At 41.1% G+C, this 19,777-nt stretch overlaps 1 protein-coding gene across 10 annotated transcripts in view; it reads left to right on the top strand.

Moving 5' to 3' along the window:
• Positions 1-19,777, top strand: part of NFYC (nuclear transcription factor Y subunit gamma) — a 100,534-nt gene that overhangs the window by 41,766 nt on the left and 38,991 nt on the right. For all 10 annotated transcript variants that reach the window (XM_027864534.1, XM_027864531.1, XM_027864528.1 and 7 more), the window contains one exon: positions 16,737-16,849. In XM_027864534.1, coding sequence (XP_027720335.1) covers positions 16,745-16,849 — 105 coding nt within the window. In that variant the 5' untranslated portion in view covers positions 16,737-16,744. The remainder of the gene's footprint in view (positions 1-16,736; positions 16,850-19,777) is intronic.

Below are 19,777 nucleotides of genomic sequence, written 5' to 3'. Positions count from 1 at the left end.
GGCTTTTGTTTTTGTTTTTGTTTTTTTTTTTTTTGGTGAGGCAATAGGGCTAAGTGACCTGCTCAGGGTCACACAGCTCATGAGTATCATGTGTCTGAAGCCGGATTTGAACTCAGGTCCTCCTGACTCCAGGGCTGGTGCTCTTATCCACTCTACCATCTCGCTGCCCCAAGTCCACCTAACTGCCCCAGAGCTAATTGTTCTTAAGGAACATCCTATAAACACCAGGAGAAGACTGGTGGTAGTCCTTGGGCCTGGGATGGAGGAGAAAGCACGTGACTTAATAAATGTGTAGCAAGAATAGTAGTCTGCAAGAACTTTGGGAAAAGGTAAAATTACAAAACTCAATTCACTTCAACAGACATTTATTGAGTATGTAGTATGTTCTTTGCTTTCTGGCCCCCCTCATTGTGGTGGGGAGGTGGCCCTGGGTTTTAGAAGAATCTGCTAGTGGAATACAGGCTTGCTCCAGGTCTCACTAACCTCAAAAGTTTGAGTCTGTTAATAGACTGTGGGTCTCATTTAAGAACCACCCTCAGAAGTTGGACCCCTAGAGGAGACTTTTTTTTTTAGCCATAGAAACTCAAGAAAGTTGCTGCTGAACTGTATAGGTCCTTGATGTGGAAGGAGTATGGACAGAGCATTGTGATGGTTAGAGGTGGTGGGGAGCCTTGGAGAAGACTTTGTTGGCACCTCTGTGGCCCTAAGAATAGAGTGTCCTGTATTCTAGTTATTTGTGTTTGTATTGTTTAGCTCCATGAGGACAGGAATGTTGTCTTTGCTCATCTTGATTATGAGAAGGGAGGAATTTCAGCTGGCAGAAGTGTTGTGGCAGAACAATCCACCTGTGGTCAAAAGCACTGAGAGATTGACAGAGCAAGGAACGGGGGATGAATGAGAGCAAGACAGCAGTTACAGAGAAAAATGGGAGTAATTTAGGCAGGAAAATGGAAAGGAGAACAGGTAGATGGGTGGGGGAAATAGATAACTTGGTAGGAAAAACATCTCCAAATGTTTGGGAGCTCTTGATTAGAGAGTCTGTGTACAATTGAGCATGAGTCAGCTAATATGTTTTACTTTTTGCTGTCAGATTACAATTGAAGCGGGCCTCTTAAGAGTTGCCACTTACATAGCTCAAGAAATTTTGGTCACATGTTCTGAATAATCAGGAAAATTCTTTCAGGTTGGTACCCTGCCCCCTGTCTGAACTGCTTGAGTCCTTTAAACCTCTGAGTAAGCCCCAAAATGGAATTCCTTTCTGTCATTTCCTTTGAGGCCACTATCTCTGGACTCTGCCTCCCTCTACCTCCTCCCACATAGCAAAGATTCCACAGTTGCTGATGTCACTGAATGGTGAGGTGTTGGACGGAGTAGTAATGCCTACATTTCTATACAAATTAGCTCATTTGATTGATTCTCAACCATCCTTGGGATGTAGGTTTGAGATTATTATCTGCATTTGAAACAAGGAAACAGGCTGCAAGGGACCTTAAAGGCCATCTGGTTCAGTGAGTGACAGAACCAGGTATTGGAACAGGTCTCCTAGCTCCACATCCAGTTCTTTCTACTACACTACAGTACCTTTACAAATATATTTCAAGAATTATGTCTGTGGTGCTCTTGAGACAACAACTGATTAGTTACTGATGGTCACTGTAGCATCCCATTTCCTAGTGATTTATGTCCTAGGTACTTCTGCCTAGTGTCTCCTACACTGATTATTTTAAATTCCTTTATTGGTTCTGAGTTTAACAGATTAAAAGTGATGCAGAAATAATTTTCTCTTTATAAATCGGGGGAAACTCATTTGTGTTCTAATACCATATTTCCATGCCTCTAGCCCTGGGATAAAGTCCTCTCCCCGCTCCCACTCCCCATATTTTCATTAGTTATTGACATCTGAGATGGAGAGAAGCTGGTTGGATCACCTGTGAGGCTCCTTACAGGGGACTGGTATAGGATGACTTCAAAGAAAATCCCTTCCTCTCCCTTTATTCTGTTCCTCAGCTCTGTGTCTCATGATGAAGGACATTCCCTGTTTCCTTTAAAGAAATAATAAGATTTTTTAGTAACCTGAGATTGTTTCCTCCCAAAACCATACCTTTTTCACACCCAAATTCTACCATATACCATTATCAGTCTATGAAGTACTTTTGCTTTGATCCTGCTTATATAATGTATAGAAAAGACTTTGCAAACTAGGATGATATAAATATGAGCTATTATTGTTTTTATTATAGTATACCATTGCCTCAAAAGAATCACACTTTTAGGAGACTTGGGGGGTGACGGCAGACAGCAGAGCACAGTATGTTACCAGTGATGATTTGCATGGGAAAATTGAAGTAAAAAACCTTGATATCTTCCCCATGAGACTCTGAGCTCCTTGAGAGCAGTGACCCTGTTGCCTTTCTTGGTATCTCCCCAGTGCTTAGCTCAGGACCTGGCATATTGGAAGTACTTAAATGCTTGTTGTCTACCTGACTAAGTGAAGATGAGTTGTGATGCACAGTGGTGCAGGTTTGTTCTATATTACTTTTGAAATGTTGAAGCATAGCTTAATCTCACTCTTTTGTTAATGTTACTAATCCTTCATGAAATCAGAATGCTAGCACGCGGTCTTTGAGAACGGACCAGCTTCCCTGCCTGTTTTGAATTTAGAGTCAGGTCAGGGTTTCAAATCTTTGAGAACCTTTTATCTATAATAGTACTGTATTCACTTGCACTCTTTCCCTTTATAATAGCGCTGTTACTGAGGTAGAGCAGGCACTGCCCACAGCATATGGATATGGAGACTTGATCTCAGAGAAGTGCATTGACCAGCCAAAGGCTGCTCAGAAGATTGTAGTCGAGTCAGAAAAAGACCCTAGGACACTCGAGACTCCAAGGCTTCTGACCTTTAGTCCTACAGGCCCACTAGCAAGCCATATGCCACTGGTACTTATGTCTGTACGACTTGGGTGTTTTCGGAAGAACTTCCTTCAAAATGACCCTGTGAATTAGGTAGTGTAAGTATTCTCTTCATTGTACCTTTAAGGACATTGAGGCAGAGTAGTTCATGGTTCCCAAGAATGTTAGAATTTGAAGGGATCTTAGAGAAAATGGAGTACAATCCCTCATTTTACAAGTGAGAAAACTGAGGCCCGCAGAGATTAGGTGCCTTGCTCAAGGTCAAGGAAATACTAGAGCAAGCATTTACCACTTATAATGAACAGCACTGTACTAGGCGCCCGAGGACACAGAAACAAAATAGTCACTGCCCTCATGGAGCCTATCTTTGTAAGGGGAATAACAGTGCAGGGTGTCCCAAAAGTCTCAGTGTACTTTCAAGCTGTTAAATCTTAAAGTAGCACTGAGACTTTTGGGGCAGCCTGTACATAGACACATGTAAGCAAGTCAAGGTTAGGAGTGGGGAACCTTCAGCCTCGAGGCCTCCAGGCCACAGGTTCCCCATTCCTGGTGAAGGTAAATCAAGGTGGGAGAGAAATACTAACCACTGATCAGGAGAGTGAAAGGGCAAGGGACAAGGGATGTGCATTGCAGGTATAAGAGATAGATGGGAAGTGGGATGCGACGTTCAGAGAACAGATACTAATCCGGTTTGGCTGTAACCTTTTGTGAGTGAAGGGGAATAATAGGAAATAAATCTGGAATGGCAGATTGGGACCAAATTTGGGATAGTTTTCAGGTGACCAGGTCTTTTGAATCCAGATCCCGTGATCTTTCCACCACCTTGTGCCTCCTGTCTTCAATGACTAAGGCAGTCATAGAAGAAGGAAGAAAAGGGGTGGGGTGGGGTGGGGGGGTGGCAGTTAGCACCCGAAGGAAAAGATAAGAAGGAGGAAGAGAAGGTGTGCCTATGGTAGAGATTAGTGATGTGGCTGAACCTGGCCTTCAGGAGCTGAATCACACTGCCACAGTTTTAGATGCCAGAGTGCTGGACCCAATGGCTCTCTGAGGTACTTTCTAGCTTAAGAGCACTGCTTCTATGTAGACAATGCAGAGAGAGGGGTGGTTGTCCGCTGAATAATGACCAATTTTCACTTCATGGCAGGCAAGCACCTTTGAGCAAGGTTCTTAAATGAGTTCTTAGTTTAGCTTCTCTACCTATTCTCTCTTTTCTTTGAGTTGCCTCTTTTCAGCGGCTGGGGGTGGGGGAAACTCAGATCCTACTGTACTACACAAAGGCATTTTGTGCATCTCTGGCTTCCCAGGCCTACTAAGAAAAGACTTGCAGGGAGAATGGAGAGTGACTGTCTTTCTGGCCTCTTGTTCCCTTTAGAGTTCAGGCCCTGGCTTCTCCAAAACTGGTAGGGCTGCCTGTTTACATGGTTTAAATGGGCCCCCTATGCGTACAGAGAGTCATTTTGCCGTCTGGTTCCTCAGAAAGTTTCCAGAGCCCTGTCTCAGGGTCTGGCCCAATTTTTGGCACTATCTTGCCCAATTTTTGGCACTGTCTTGTTGGTCTGTATGTTTACACTTGAACTGATAGTACATGGCATGGTGATTATACCCTTTCAAAGAATGTGGACCTTCTACAAGCCTTTTCTCCTCCCTCCTTCCCAATTGGCCTACTCTGGTTTCATTAGTTCTACTAGTTGTGGTGTATTTATTTTTACCAGCCTGATCACAATGGTTTGGTTTGGCTTAGAGCCAAAAGATGGTGGTGTTGAGGACAGTAAGTGGAATACATTTGATGCTTAGGCATCTTTTTTTCTTGTGAAGGTGGGTCTGTTGCCAGTTTGAAATTTTATATGTCCTTGTGAGCCAGTCCTAAACAGAACAGTGGACTGCAAGCTGAGGCTCTTGGTCTTTGGGGAAGCAGTTTTCATACCTTAGGAATGGTTTCCCAGAAGGCAGTTTGAAAAGCAGGTTCACAGCTTAGCCCCTGAGATTGGAGCTGGGTATGCTCTCACATAGAACAAGTGGCATTGATCAGTAGCTGAGGGACTGGTCTCCAATAGAGCTAAGTTACACAGACTCTCTAATAGGTTCTCAGAAAGTATGGGGAGGTTTGTTCTCTGCCATATAATGGTTTGAAAGTAATAAAGTTTTTGGCGATAAGCCTAGCATTCTCTTGCTTGATTCAGCAGAAATCTTAACCATGTTTAATTAAAAGCTCACCAGGCTACTGTGTTTATTTCCCAGCTCGGTGCCCCTCCCCCCCCTTTATTTAATCACATCACTCTGCTTTTCTCTAGGCATTCAATCCTTGTGTCTTAGAGTGCACAGAAATCAACTTACCTTACTAGAGCACCCCATCCCCTTTGGCCTATGTGAATAAAGCTCCTAGGAAGGCCAAGGGATGTTTGGTAAGTTCCAGAAATCAGATCTGAGTCTATACTTAGAATTTAATATCTGCAAAGAGTCTGAAAATACCAAATTCAGCTTTGGTTTTATTTTGGAAAAGTTAGCCTAGGGCAATCAATTAATAGTTACTTTCCCGAACCCATTTATCATAAGGATCTGACCAAGATCCTCATTGTCTTGGGGGAGGGACCAGGTAGATGTAATCTGACTGGGGCAGAGCCAGGAGAAAGAGAGTTTGATGCAGCAAATGTCTCCTGGACTTGTTGCCCCAATCCCATCTCTGACATTTATTTACTGTGTGACCTTGGATAAGCTTCAGTTTGCCTAACTGTAAGAAGGAGATTATCATAGTTCCCTCCCCACAGGGTCACTGTGAGTCAAGTGCTTTTCAAAGTGCAATAGACAGTCACAGGAGGTGCTGCTATTCTTATAAAGGTAATACTTTTCGTTTTTGTAGTGCTTTACCTTGACACACACTTCCACAGACATTATTATCTCTTTTATTATTGATAATAACCTATCTGCATAAAGCTTGTGAGGGTTGACAAAAAGCTTTTTTTCCCAGCAGCCCTGTGAAGTGGGTTGTAGAAGGGTTATTATCTCTTGTTTTGCAGGCTCAGGGGTCATAGAACCTAAGGTCTGGAAGGTGACCTTCCAGGTCAGCCAGTCCAACTCTTTCCCTTTTTGGGTGAGGAAAATGGAACCCCAGACATAGGAACTGACTTGCTCAAGGTTACATTGCTGGTTAATGGTGGAGCCATGATTCAAAAGCCATGACCTCTGACTCTAGTCAAGTGCCCTGTCCACCTTATCATGCTGCCCGACCAAGGACACATAGCTAGTAATTGACGGAGTGAGAATGTGAACAGAGGTCTTCAGCACCAAGTCCATTCAACTCTGTCCCTAAGGGCATAGTTCCTGCCCTCGTGGTAGGGGAATAAGGCATGCAAACAGTTGCTACAGAGTAGGACATGGGAAGCACAGAAGTGACCTATAAGAGCTGAGAAAGAAGGAAAAGGAAAAATAGGTCCTAAAAGGAGATAACAGAGGCTGCCTCATGGAGGAGACACATTAGAACTGAGCCCTGAAGGACACGGATTTCCCTGGCCGTGGATGCAAAAAATGGTACTTGTAGTGGCTATCATAATTTGGGCCTTTTCTTTTACAGTCTGGAAAATAGCATCTAAGGTGGTGGTATCATCGAAGTCAGCTGTGGCACCATAGCTTTCTCTTTCTCTCCCATCTCTTCTCTACACCCCTCCCCACCCCTTCCTTTCTGTTCTTGACTTTCCTGATGATATAAGCCTTTGGTACAGGATCCAGTATCCCAGGCAGCAGTATCCTATGGCATACTAATCTTTCTTGTTGGAGCACTTTTCTTGCAAAAAGGTATTTTTTGTTCTTTTTGATTTGGAGATAAGGTGGTTGAAAAAGTAAGCGAAGATTTGTGCGTCTCCGAGGGAGGGGGGACTAGATCATGGGATCCTAGTATTTGAGATTACAGAATATATCAGAAGATTATAGGATCATAGTATTTAGAGCTGGAAAGAGATCTTATTGATCATCTAGTCCCCTAAAGTCCTTATTTTACTGATGAGGAAACTAAGGCCCTTGGTGCCTGGGCCAAGGTCAACCTTCTTTTTGTTTTTTGGGGTTTTTTTGGACTGTTAAAATTTAATTCTAAGTGGCAGAACTGGGATTTGAACTGACATTCCAGGAATCTCTGCTTTTGATTGAATATAATATATTGTGGTGTTTCCTTGGAAAGGAAGTGAAACAAATAAAGATCATTGAAGAGTCCTCTTCCAAAAAAGAAAGAAGAAAAAGAATCTCGTGGCATCACAAGATGGCAGAGCCAAGATATCATTTGTTGAAGAGAGCAGAAATGAGCTCAGAGTGAGAGTGTGCCCTTGTAGGGGGCCAGGAAATCTTGACAGCTTTGAGGTAGACTGGAGGGAGGCCTTGGGCTTACAGTCAGAAGACTCAGCTCTGGGGGCAGGTTCTGCATCTGTGAAGCTGGGTGACCTTGGGCAGGTCCATTCTTTTTTTGGGTCTCGGGCTTCTCATTTTTCCAGTGAGAGGATTGGAGTAGGTGATGCTTAACTGGAGCTCAGGGTGGGAACAACTGTAAAACTCAGGGAAGTCAAGCCCACATGCTCAGCTTACTTACACATTGCTTAGGTCTTAACAGTGCTTCTCAGTAAGGAGCAGTCTGTCTTCCTTACCTGAACAGTTACTGTGGTTTTGAAAATTTTGGATTCATCTTAGGCTTGGTGCTCTGACATGGAAAAGGGGTGTGTGGATTGGTAGGTGATGGGGGAATCAAGGGAGGCAGATCTAAACCAGCTTTTTAAAAATGTAAAAACTGTTCCACCTCTGATAGAACAGGGGCACGGGTGGGAACTGTGCTCTCTAAGATATAGAAAGTGACTCATTGCATCATAAAAGTTTTAACTTAACCATTTATACAATAATTATATTCCTGTACAATCACAGAGTATATGGAGTACTATGTAACTGGCATCTCATTTTTATTGGTCTCCTTGATGCAGCAGGCAATGGAAAGTGAAAAGTTTTTTAAAAAGGCACACTAACAGGCTTTTGATATCGAGAGACTCCTTTAGATTCAGCAAGTCTTCAGAGGCCTGCATTCTGCATTCAGCCCTATTGACTCTTCTAGCTAGCGCTTTGGATAGTATGGGGAGGGGGGCCAGGCTGAGAGGAGGGAGTGATTTGGTACCTCTAGACAAGGCAGTCTTACCCATCCTCTCTCCCCCCCAAAAAAATCATTTTCTCATCACGGTTGGAAGGTTGTTACTTTATAAAACCGTATCATGTTGGGCCTGCGCTGGCTATAAAAGACACTGGCATAAAAGGTTATGGCTAAGGCCTGAAGGTTTAGAGTATAGAAACCAGGTAATATGTAATCAAATCCTATATTCCTTTCTATTCTAATGTGTGATGACTTTTGGTACTTCTTTTCAGTGTCTGGGCACATTAGGTTTTGTTTTGTTTTGTTTTGTTTTGTTTTTTGGATTAATTAATTTTGATTTATCAACAATCACTTCCATAAGCTTTTGAGTTTTAAATTTTTCTCCCCTTCCCTCCCTGCCTCCCTCCCCAAGAGGGTGTGCAATCAGATATAGGCTATACATATACATTCCTATTAAACATATTTTCACATTAGTGATGTTGTAAAAATTAGAACCAATAGGAGGAACCATCAGAAAGAGGAAACAAAACACAACAGAAGAAAGAAATTAGCAAATAGTATGCTTCGATCTGCATTCAAACTCCATAGTTTTGTCTTTGGATGTGGATAGCATTTTCCATCATGAGCAGATGTCTTAGATCCTTGTATTGCTGAGAAGGGTTAAGTCTGTCAATATTAGTACCTAACTGATTATGTTATTCCCTTCTTGAGAGAAATCTGATGAAAGTAAGGTTCAAACAATGCTCATCTCCCTCCCTTCTTTCCCTCTGCTGTAATAGCTTTTTGTGCCTTTTCCTGTAATGTAATTTAACTTTATCTGCCTCCTTTCCTTTTCTCTCAGTATAGATTAATCCACTTACTTAGATCCATTTAACCCACTTAATTAGATTTTTTTTTATCATTACATCAAAGTCAACTTATACCCACCCCCTTTATGTATATCCCTTTAACATGGTGTAATAACAATACAGTTCTCAAGGGTTGCAAGTGTCATCTTCCCTTGTAGGGATGTAAAAAAGTTTCCCCTTATTAATAACATGTTGTTTCTTTCTGTCCCGTTTACCTTTTTATGTCTCTCTTGAGTCTTGTATTTGAAGATCAAATTTTCTGTTGAGCTCTGGTCTTTCAATCAGGAAGGTTTGGAAGTCCCCTATTTCATTGAATATCCGTCTCCTCCCCTGAAAGATCATGCTTATTTTCACTGGGTAGTTGATCCTTGGTTGGAATCCAAGCTTCTTTGCCTTATGGAATATCATATTCCATGCCTTACTGTCTTTTAATTTAGAAGCTGCAAGGTCCTGTGTAATCCTGACTGTGGTTTCATGATATTTAAATTGTTTCTTTCTGACTGCTTACAGTATTTTCTCTTTGACCTGGTAATTTTGGAATTTGGCTACTATATTCCTTGGCATTTTCAATTTGGGATCTCTTTCAGGAGGTGATTGGTGGATTCTTTCTATGGCTATTTTACCCTCTGGTTCTAGGACCTCAGGCCAGTTTTCCTTTATGATTTTCTGAAAGATACTGTCCAGGCTCTTTTTTTCATCATGATTTTCGGGTAGACCAATAATTTTTAAATTGTCTCTCCTGGATTGATTTTCCAGGTCAGTTGTTTTACCAATGAGGTATTTTACATTTGCATCCATTTTTTCATTCTTTTGTTTTTGTTTGACCGATTCTTGCTCTCTCATAGAGTCATTAGCTTCCATTTTGGGCATGTCAATGTTAAGGAATATTTGATGAGCCTGTTACCTGTCAAGAGCAAGAGCTTCAGAGATTTCCAGGGGAATCTTTAAAAAAATGGAACACTTTGCTGCTGAGGTGTATTAGAAATCACACAGTTCACTGCCTGTCTCCTCTAGTTTGATAAAGTGTTAACTGGCTTGATTACTGACAGCCAGATCTCCTTCCCTTTGTGGGGTTTTTGTTTTTTTGAGTTTTTTTGGACTGTTTAAATCATTCCATGTCAAGAGCTCTGTTTCCCTGTCATTTTTTTTCTTCATATCTTCCTGTAAAGCGATTGTCAAGTATGATCAGAGGATTTATAGGTGGACCAGACCATAAAGATCACCCAGCGCAATCCTTCATTCTACAGAGGCCATGGAGGGTAGTAGACCTGGCTCAGACTCTTAATGACTATATGACCCTGGGCAAATCTCTTAAGGTCTCTGACCCTCAAGTTTCTTCATGTAAGATGGCAGTTGTGACATTTATACTGCATAAATAAAACTCTCTAAGTATGAGAAGTAGCGGTAGTAATTACGATTACAGAGGATGCAGTGGGAGCCAGAGAGTGGATAGGACTTAGACATTGACCCAGATGCTAATAGAGTTGGGATTTGAACCAGATCCTTTGAATCCAAGTCCTGTGTCCATTCCACTCTGCTAACCTGCCTTACAGGAATACAGATTTGGTTCTTCATCATATGCATGGACTTAGTAGTGGGTGCCTGTTGTGTTAGTGTGTCAGGTGGCAATCCAGCCCTAGAGGAAGTTTGTTTACTTCTACGTGGAGTCATTGTTCCTGAGTAAAGGCCCAGGGACAGCCTCTTTCTGAGTATTTTTTCCTCTCCTCTTTCCCAAAGAATAGGTATATTTCAGGATCCTGCCTCTACAACAAGATCATTCTACTCACCCCCCTGGCACTTTTGCTTCTTGGGGATCTCTGTGTTAGATCTATTACCTTTCTGGCTTTGGAAAGTAAATGTCTGAGGCAGGACAGGACTTGAACCCAAGTTTGGCACTCAAGCCAGATATCTCCAGGCTGCTGCCTATATTACTCTTTGGGAAGATTACTCCATAAATATAGTATTCTAACTTTTTTTTCTTTTAAGGATCTGTGATTTCATTGGTATAGGAAACTCCTTCTACTAATATATGTTGATACCTGCTTTGTATCTTAAGAGAGTTGCCTGGGGCACAAAAAGGGGTTAAGTGACTTGGCAGGGCCTATAACCAGCATGTGTCAGAGGAAAAGCAGGAGCCCATGTTTTCTCTTAATACTATGCTGGCTACCTCTCTATTCTGAACTTAGTAGGAAGATAATATTTTTCTTTCCTTTTTTTTTCTTTATCTTTTTGAAGTTGCTAAATATTTTAAGAGTTTTATAGATGAAAACTTTTTTTATTTTATTTTTTAAAATTTTTATTTATTTTGATTTATCAACAATCATTTCCATAAAGTTTTAAGTTTTTCTCCCTGCCCCTTCTCCTACAAGAAAGAGGAAACAAAACAAAACAGAAGAAAAAAAATGGCAAATAGTGTGCTTCGATCTGCATTCAAATTCCATAGTTCTTTCTTTGGAAGTAGATAGCATTTTCCATCATGAGAGTTTTAGAAATGTCTTATGACATGATCCTTGCATTGCTGAGAAGGGCTAAGTCTATCAAAGTTAGTCATTGAACAGTGTGGCTGTTACTGTGTACAATGTTCTCCTGGTTCTACTCATTTCACTCAACATCAGTCCATACAAGTCTTTCCTTAACACTGAAGTCTGAAGTCTGCCTGCTCATCGTTTCTTGTAGCACAATGGTATTCCATTACGTTCATATACCACAACTTGTTCAGCCCAATTGATGGGCATTCCCTCAATTTCTAGTTCTTGGCCACCACAAAAAGAGCTGCTACAAATATTTTTTTTTTGTATTTTTATGATATCTTTGGGATACAGCCCTAAAAGTAGTATTGCTGGGTCAAAGGGTATGCACATTTTTATAGCCCTTTGGGCACAGTTCCAAATTGCTCTCCACAATGGTTGGATCATTTCACAGCTCCACCAACAATGCATTATTGTTCCAGTTTTCCCATATCTTCTCCAACATTTATCAGTTACTTGTTTGATTATGTTGGCCAATCTGATAGGTGTGATGTGGTACTTTTTTTTTTTTTAACAAGCATTTATTAGGCAGCTAGATGGCACAGTGGATAGAATGTTGGATGTGGAGTCAGGAAGACTTGAGTTCAAATCGAGCCTCAGCCACTTAATTAGATATGTGACCTGGGACAAGTCACTTAACCTTTGCCTTTCTCAATTTCCTCCTGTGTAAAATGAGTATAATAATAACACCTTCCCTGAGTTGTTATAAGGGTCAAATGAGATAATATTTGTAAAGCTCTTTGCAAACCTTAAAATGCTATATATTAGCTATTGTTATCATCTTTCTCTTCCTCCTTCCTCCCCCTAAAAAAAGAAAAGGAAAAAAAAAACCCGTCATAACAAGTATGCATTGTCCAGCAAAACAAATTAATACATTGACTATTTCTGTCAATGTGTGTCTTATTCTGTATTTTTAATGCATCACCTCTCCATCAGGGGTAAGTGGTGTGTTTCATCTTCAGTTCTCTGGAATTGTGAGTTCTAAAATCTTTCAGAATTGTTTTTTGTTGTATTGTTATTGTATAGTTCTCCTAGTTCTTCTCATTTCACTTGGCATCTGTTCATAAAATTCTTTCCCATTTTCTTCTGAAACTATCATTTCATCATCTCTTATGACACAATATTTCATTACATTCATGAACCATGATTTATTTAGCCATTTGCAGTAGATGGAAACTCCTAAGAAGTAAAATTCAGAAGCTAAATAGCTTCAAGGTTCATGAAGGCTTTTCCTTAGAGACAATCCTGTGAATTAGGTAGCATGAATATTATTTCTGTTTGATACATGAGGTTACTGAGTCCCAGGAAGGTGAAGTGATCTGTCCATTACCTAATTTCCTAATGAACTTCCAAGCTGGTGCTTGGACCTATGCCCTCCTAACATCCATGTTTGTGCTATCTCCACTCTACCAGGCGGCCTCCACAAAACTTAAAAGGATGTCTTTGACTATTTCTTCCTATTAACAAGACACATGTGGTTTCCCAGGGTGGACGTCTCACTTAAATGAAAGTGTGTTTTTTAAAAGCTCTGACATGCCTTCCGATTTCCGCAAAGATTTGGTAACTTTGGCCCCTTGTGTGACCCATTTTGCAACAGTGTGTGACTCAAGCCAACCATTTTAGAGCCATTCATGGACTCTGAGACTCACCCTCACAGATGTTTTTATGCTGTCAGATCACTTCCAACACATTCATGGCAAATATGGCAGAACAAGAAGGAGTTAAAGCAACAGCCTGTGTAGCAGCTGGCCAGATAGTACCAGCAACGTGTCAGAGCACTTGTTGAATATGGTGGTGCCTTTGTGAGGTCCCATTGGCTAGGGGACAGACCAGAATCTCTTACCAACATCCTATTAAAGGATGTCATAGTTAGAATGTTGTTGGAAACAGTTGTGGCCTACATTTTGTATCCGTGAACTGAGTGAGAGATCTGAGTAGGCTTTTGTAGATGCTACTACTGTTGAAATTATCTTTTCAAAATCTGAATCCTTTGATTGGTGCAGGGATGCTAGGCTTCTTTTTCTTTTCTTTTTTCTTTCTTTCTTTTTTTTTTTAAAGGCAGTTGGGGTTAAGTGACTTGCCCAGGGTCACATAGCTAGTTAGTGACAAGTGTTTGGTCTGAGGCTGGATTTGAACTCAGGTCCTCCTGACTTCAGGGCTGGTGCTCTATCCACTGAGCCACCTAGCTGCCCCCTAGGCTTCTTTTTCTTAAAGGTTCAGTTCAGGTACCTCAAAACCTTCCCTCATTCCCCCCAGGTGAAAGAGATCTCTCCCAAAATTTTCCTGAGACATTTTCTCTGATTCTCATCTTCTTCCCCTTTTGCATTCTACCTTGTACTCATTTGCATCTATGCTGTTGTAAGCTCCTCGAAGATCTGTTTCTTTTCTTCTACTTTCTGTCCTTTGCACACAATAGACACTTAGTGCGTTGAGTTGTGGGATGGAAAGCACAAGAGTGGGACATCTTCCTGACTTTGCTACTAGTCTCTAATAAAATGAATTGGTTGCTTCATCTTCCCTGTCTTTAGGTTAGAAGTTCAAAGATGAAATTCAGATTTGGTTCAAGTCATTAATCTGAGGCATTATCAGCAGACTTTTCTGCTGCCACTTCAGTGGTGTATCTTGTACCCCATGTGGATGAGAGGCAACCCCAACAAGAAAGGTCTTTGACACTGCTTCCTCCTTGAAAAAGATTTCTTTCAGATTGGGCAGAATGGTGGTTCTCTCCCCACTAGTTGATTTTGCCATCTCTTAGGAGGTTACTGAGCAGAAATTGGGTAAGGTTGGTCAATCACCAAGATTTCTTTGAAATCCAGTCCAGCTTGGGGTAATATTTAAACAGTGTAAATGATAAATGAACATTCTATTTGGGACCTTGGCCAGCCACTTCCTTTTGGGTAAGGCAACTAATAGTGTTCAAGGAGAGAGAAGGTGATCAATAATTAGGGTATGTTATATCAGGAATTCACATTTCAGGCAAGGTTTGGACTAGATAAAAGAACTTCAGATTGTCAGAGAACCTGGGTTCAGATCCCAAACATACTACTTCCTTAATGGTATACCTTAGACAAGTTATTTTAGGAAGGAAGGAACTAGCTACTTATCAAGTACCTACTAGGTGCCATTTTAAAAATGTCATCTCATTGCATCCTCAGGACAACCTTAGGAGCTAGGTGCTTTTACTATCCTCATTTTACAGCTGAGGAAATTGAAGCAGACAGAGGTTAAGTGACTTGCCCACAGTTACACAGAGTGCTTAATGCCATATTTGAACTTGGGTCTTCCTGACTCCAGGCCCAGCCCTGTATCTGCTGCACCACCTAGCTGCCTTTTGGGGTTTCAGTTTCTTCCTTTATAAAATGAGGGGTTTGGGCCAGGTGATCTCTTAAGGTCCCTTCTAACTTTAAGCCTATGACCTCTGAAGTCTTTGCCAGCTGGGATTTTGTAAATCAACCATTTCTAAAGGCAGGTTAGAATACTGCCCTCTGGTGGTGTCTATAGGGCCAACCTTGTCCACTCCCTCCTGGGTATCTCCCACAGGCGCGGGGAGCTAGTTGTTCCTTTACCTTTAACACCAGAAATTGGCTCTGCGATTTTTCCCATTACATCACCACACACTAATGTTATTATGCCTGTGCTGAAATTCTTTTAAATATTGGACACTTCCTCCTTCCCTAGTCCTGAACTTTGGGTAGGTAAAAAAAATTCTTTAAAGAATTTAAAATCAAAACCCATCACTAACCTTCTACACAGCATTCTCAGGATGACCCCAGGCAATACATGAGTGCTTGGTAATTGTCCTTATTTAATCCTGGCTTTGATCTCTGCCCACCAACCCCCCATCTCAGCCGCCCATTCCCCAAATGAGAAGGAATCTGCTCAGCATCTGTCCCAGAATTCCTGGGCCTGGAGAATAACAAGTTTGGTCGTATAGCATCCTGTTCTACATACACTCAACACCATACAAGCACAAAAACACCCCCCCCACCCCAAATTGAAGCAATTCTTGCTTAGCTCACTGCCAGCGCCTGTCAGTGGTGTGAAACCTTTCCAAATGATTCCCAAATACAGGAATTCTTAGCTTAATGGCTTGAATTTCTCTTCCCTTTATGTTTAATTAAGCTATTTTTTGCCATCCAAGTAAGCATTTGCCAGGTAAGCACTTAAGCCACCTGGAGCTATTCACTTGTCTCTTAAATATTGCACAACTTGATAGTCATGTGTACAGAGTGTAACTAATCCATGGCCTCTTGTTCGCTTTTCCCTCTTCCACACAAAAGCAGTTGCCTGGAATGCTGTCTTTGGTCTTCTGCTGCCACAACAATTCCCTTTTGTTTCTTGGTGATCTAAACCTTGAGCTGCTTTGGGATTCTGATACCTCTGTTGTTGGTGTTGGCTCAGTGCCACATAGCAAGATTCAGGTGGGGAAGGAACTGGGAAATGGTTATAGGTACTAACCTTTCTACCCACTTTCTAATGATAGCTTGCAGACCCTTTTGGTAAAACCATGAAAGCACCCTGTGTCTTAAAAAACAAAAATCCTTAATGCTAAAAGAGATCGTCCATATGATCTTCAAACAATTGATGAGGTTTGGATCTTCCTTTTGAGGCTTTTAGGTATGACTTTTATTACAGTTGGTTTTGACTAGAGAATGTCTGATGAATTCTCTGGATTTCTATGGGAAAAGCCCAGATTTCCTCAAGAAGGTGGTGGATAAGATCAGGTCAGATTTTTGATGGGATTTTTTCCTTGTAGACCAGAAGCTAAAGGTACCAAATTGATATTAAAATTGTTTTTTTTGGGGGGGGGGGTTAATTCTAGCTGAAATTTACATGATACTTTGTGGCTTACAAGATGCTTTACATATTTTCATTTGGCCTTCAGCACAATCCTGTAAAGTAAATTGTACAAGTATTAATATCCTTTTTATGCCTGAGGAAATTGAGACATAGAGAAGTTAAGTAACTTGTCAAAAAGGAATCTAGATTGAAACTCCAGTGTCCTGGAAACAGGTAACTCTGTGAGACCACAGTTGCCTAGTTTGAGGTCCCCTAGAATTCTTTTGTGGAAGCTATTTAAGTTTGAGTTCTTTGGTAGTTACAGTAATACAGACGGGGGAGGAGGGTAGATCTTGCTGTTCTCCATGTTACAGGTTTATATGGAAGCCTTGCTGCCTCCACGCAGAAACATGTTTTCAACCTGAACATATGAGTTCATAGATTAAAAGTTCACAAGGAAAGAGGTGAATTGGGATCTTATAGAATCTCTTAACAGCCTGATCTTTGCTGTACCTCTCTCCTTATTTCTGATATTTTGGATGTATGTTTATTCCACAGTTACCAGAATGTCCACTGATGGAGGGTTTGGCAGTACCAGCAGCAGTGATGCTCAGCAGAGCCTACAGTCCTTTTGGCCTCGTGTCATGGAAGAAATTCGAAATTTGACAGTGGTAAGGAAGTAGAGTAACCTTGTTTGTCTTGACAGGCTTGAAAGATAGACAAACTCCAGTATAATGAAATAGAGTAAAGACAAACAAAATCCTTTATTTGAACTTAAAAACAGTAACAACAGTATTGTATACGTAAAGGATGGGGCAGCAATTCACATGAAAAAGACTGGGAGAGATCTTAGTGGACATTTATATTTCAGCAACCCCAGAAAGCTGATGTAATTTTATTCTGCGTTTTTAGAGATGTAGTGTCCAGAAAAGCTCAAGTGATAGCGCTACTCTGCTCTGTCTTAATAAGTAGCGCCTCTCTGGAACATTTTGCTGAGTTTGAGCACTATGTTTTAGGAATTGATTGATAACCTGAATGGGTCTACAAGAGACTGTTCAGGATGGTGGTGACATCTTCCTGCTATATGAAGATTGTTGGAAAGGACTGGAGATATTTAAGCCTGAGGGGAAAGAAGATTTAGAGAAGGGCCTTGATCTTTCTGCTTTTTAAAACATTTGAAGTGATGCGTCATGGGGGAGGGATTAGATTTGTTTGGCAGAACTAGGAAAAACGCATAGAAGTTGCAAGGAGGTTGATTTTGGCTTGATGTAAAGAAAAGCTTCTTAACACATGGCATGGTTCTAAAATAGAACAAACTGGTTTGACATAGTGATCTTCTATCACTGGCTGCTGTCACATGGAAGTTAGGGAGTATTGTGGAAGGGATTCCTCTTCAGATAACACTGAGGCCTAAATAGCTTCTGAGCTTCCTCCAACCGAGATCCTGTGATAAAAGTGCTAAAATGTGTATGGTGAGTAGCCTGAAAAGGTATCTTTTATTTTATTTTCAAATTTGTTTCCAAAATACAGCACAAGATTAGAAAAAAAAAAAACATCTTCGTCTCTAACTTTTAGGTAGGAACATAATAAGCTATTTAAAGTGGCAAAACCTTCTTCACAATAACCCTGTCCGGTGAGATACTACTGATATTTTTATCCCTGTTTTACATATGAGGAAGTTCAGTTTCATAGTGCTGATAAAAGAAAAAGATGGACAAGAGCAGTTTGTGTAAGTTCAGGCTGGCCTTTTCACACTGGAGTCACATGACTCAAGAGGCATCATGGTGAATGCCATGGGAAGATTACTGGCTTGGCAGGGCAGAGATCCTGGGCCTGCATCCTGGTTAGGAAGACCTGGTTCAAATCCAGCCTTAGACACTTACTGGCTGTGTGAACTTGGGCAAGTCATCATAACCTGTTTGCCTCAGTTTCCTAAACTGTAAAATGGGGATAATAATAACATCTACCTTCTCAGGGTTATTGTGAGGATCAAATGAGGTAGTGTTTGTAAAGCACTTATCACAGTGCCTGGCACATAATAGGTGCTATATAAATGCTAGGTGCTTATCATCTCAACTTAACCAGCTGTATGAATTTGGGCAAGTGTCTTTATCCCTGAGCCTTCGTTTCCTCCTATATAAAAAAAGGGATAAAAATGCCTGGATCTCAAACAAGGGCAGAGGGATGTATAAGTGCTGTTTTTGGCCTCCTTTCTCTTCTGCTACTATGATTACTCCTTGCTCAGCCATGTTGTTCAGGCTTTCCTGGCTGCAATGAAGACCTATTGAGAGTATGTGCAGGAAACCATATGTAAGTTATAGAAAGCTCCATAAGCAGTGTAAGGCAATGGTGCCTGTGGCATTGTCTTTATTCCTCTTGCTCAGACCATCTTATCATCATGGCCGCTTAGCCTGAGGAGGCCAGTTATGTGGGAGCATTTTTCAGAAGACACATCTAGAGGTCTTTTCTCCACAGTGGTCATAGCCAGATCCATTATAGACTTACCTAAAGGATTCTGGCTTCCTTTGTAATGATAATCATGGTTTGGATTTTTTTAGATTACGTGTTTCTTCACTTGAAAAAGATTGGGCAGTTAAGAGTAATTGACCTCTCTCTCTGTCTCTGGTTTTTGATCCTTGAAACTCTGTTCCTGTATAATAAACAGGATTTGCCTGTACCAAAGGCCCGAGGGGACCTCAGATGACCCTAAATTTTCAGAGGCTGCACCAACAGGGTATAAGCTCCAGCTGATTCTCTCCAGTCAGAAAAGCTTCCAGCCCAGTAAGAGACGTCTAATCCTGTCATCCAGGAGTCAGCCTAACAAAGTTCAGAAAGGCTCATTACCAGAAAGATGGCCACTGAGGGATGAATTTTTTCACCCAGAGGAACTTAAGAAGATCATAACACTAACATGGCAAATCTGCCTCAGTGAACGGAATACCTGTACCAAGAAAACTACGGATGCTTGAAATATTGAAGTGTAAGGGGCAGCTAGGTGGTGTAGCGGATAGAGCTCCAGTGTTGGAGTCAGAAGGACCTGAGTTCAAATTCAGCCTCAGACACTTGACACTAGCTGTATGACCCTCGGCAAGTCACTTAACCCTGATTGCCTTACCAAAAAGCAAAAAAAAAAAAAAGAAAATGGAAGTGTAATATGCACAAATAACCAGTAAGAGAGAGCAAATAACAGAAAACAGTCTTATTCCCTTAGCTCAGGCCTCAGTTATTTAATCTGTAAAACAAAGGGGTAAAACTAGAAGATGTCCTTTCCTACTCTCTCTGATGCTGTGAACGTTTTGTGAAACTTGTGAAAAGATTTTATTGAAGAAAATATTCGATGTTAAATACTAGATTTCACACTTTCCCTCAAATCTACATAAAATGTAATAAGTTCAGCCTAAAAATAAGTATCTTTTAGCTTATTTCTACAATTTTCCTTCCTTTCAACAAGATTCCATTTTAGTAAATTGACCTCTGTGTTCAGGTGACTAACTGAAGTCTCTCAGGGCTTCAGATTTCAAGTCCATTGTGCTTTGTGATATAACACTCATCTTCCCTAACTATCTGCAGTGAAATAGAAAAGACTGAAGTGAAAGAAA

The sequence above is a fragment of the Vombatus ursinus genome, unplaced genomic scaffold (genome assembly GCF_900497805.2).
Source record: "Vombatus ursinus unplaced genomic scaffold, bare-nosed wombat genome assembly UNPS02014775.1, whole genome shotgun sequence".
Lineage (NCBI taxonomy): Eukaryota > Metazoa > Chordata > Mammalia > Diprotodontia > Vombatidae > Vombatus > Vombatus ursinus.
The sequence above is the reverse complement of the archived record's forward strand: the minus strand, read 5'-3'. Positions and strand labels throughout refer to the sequence as shown.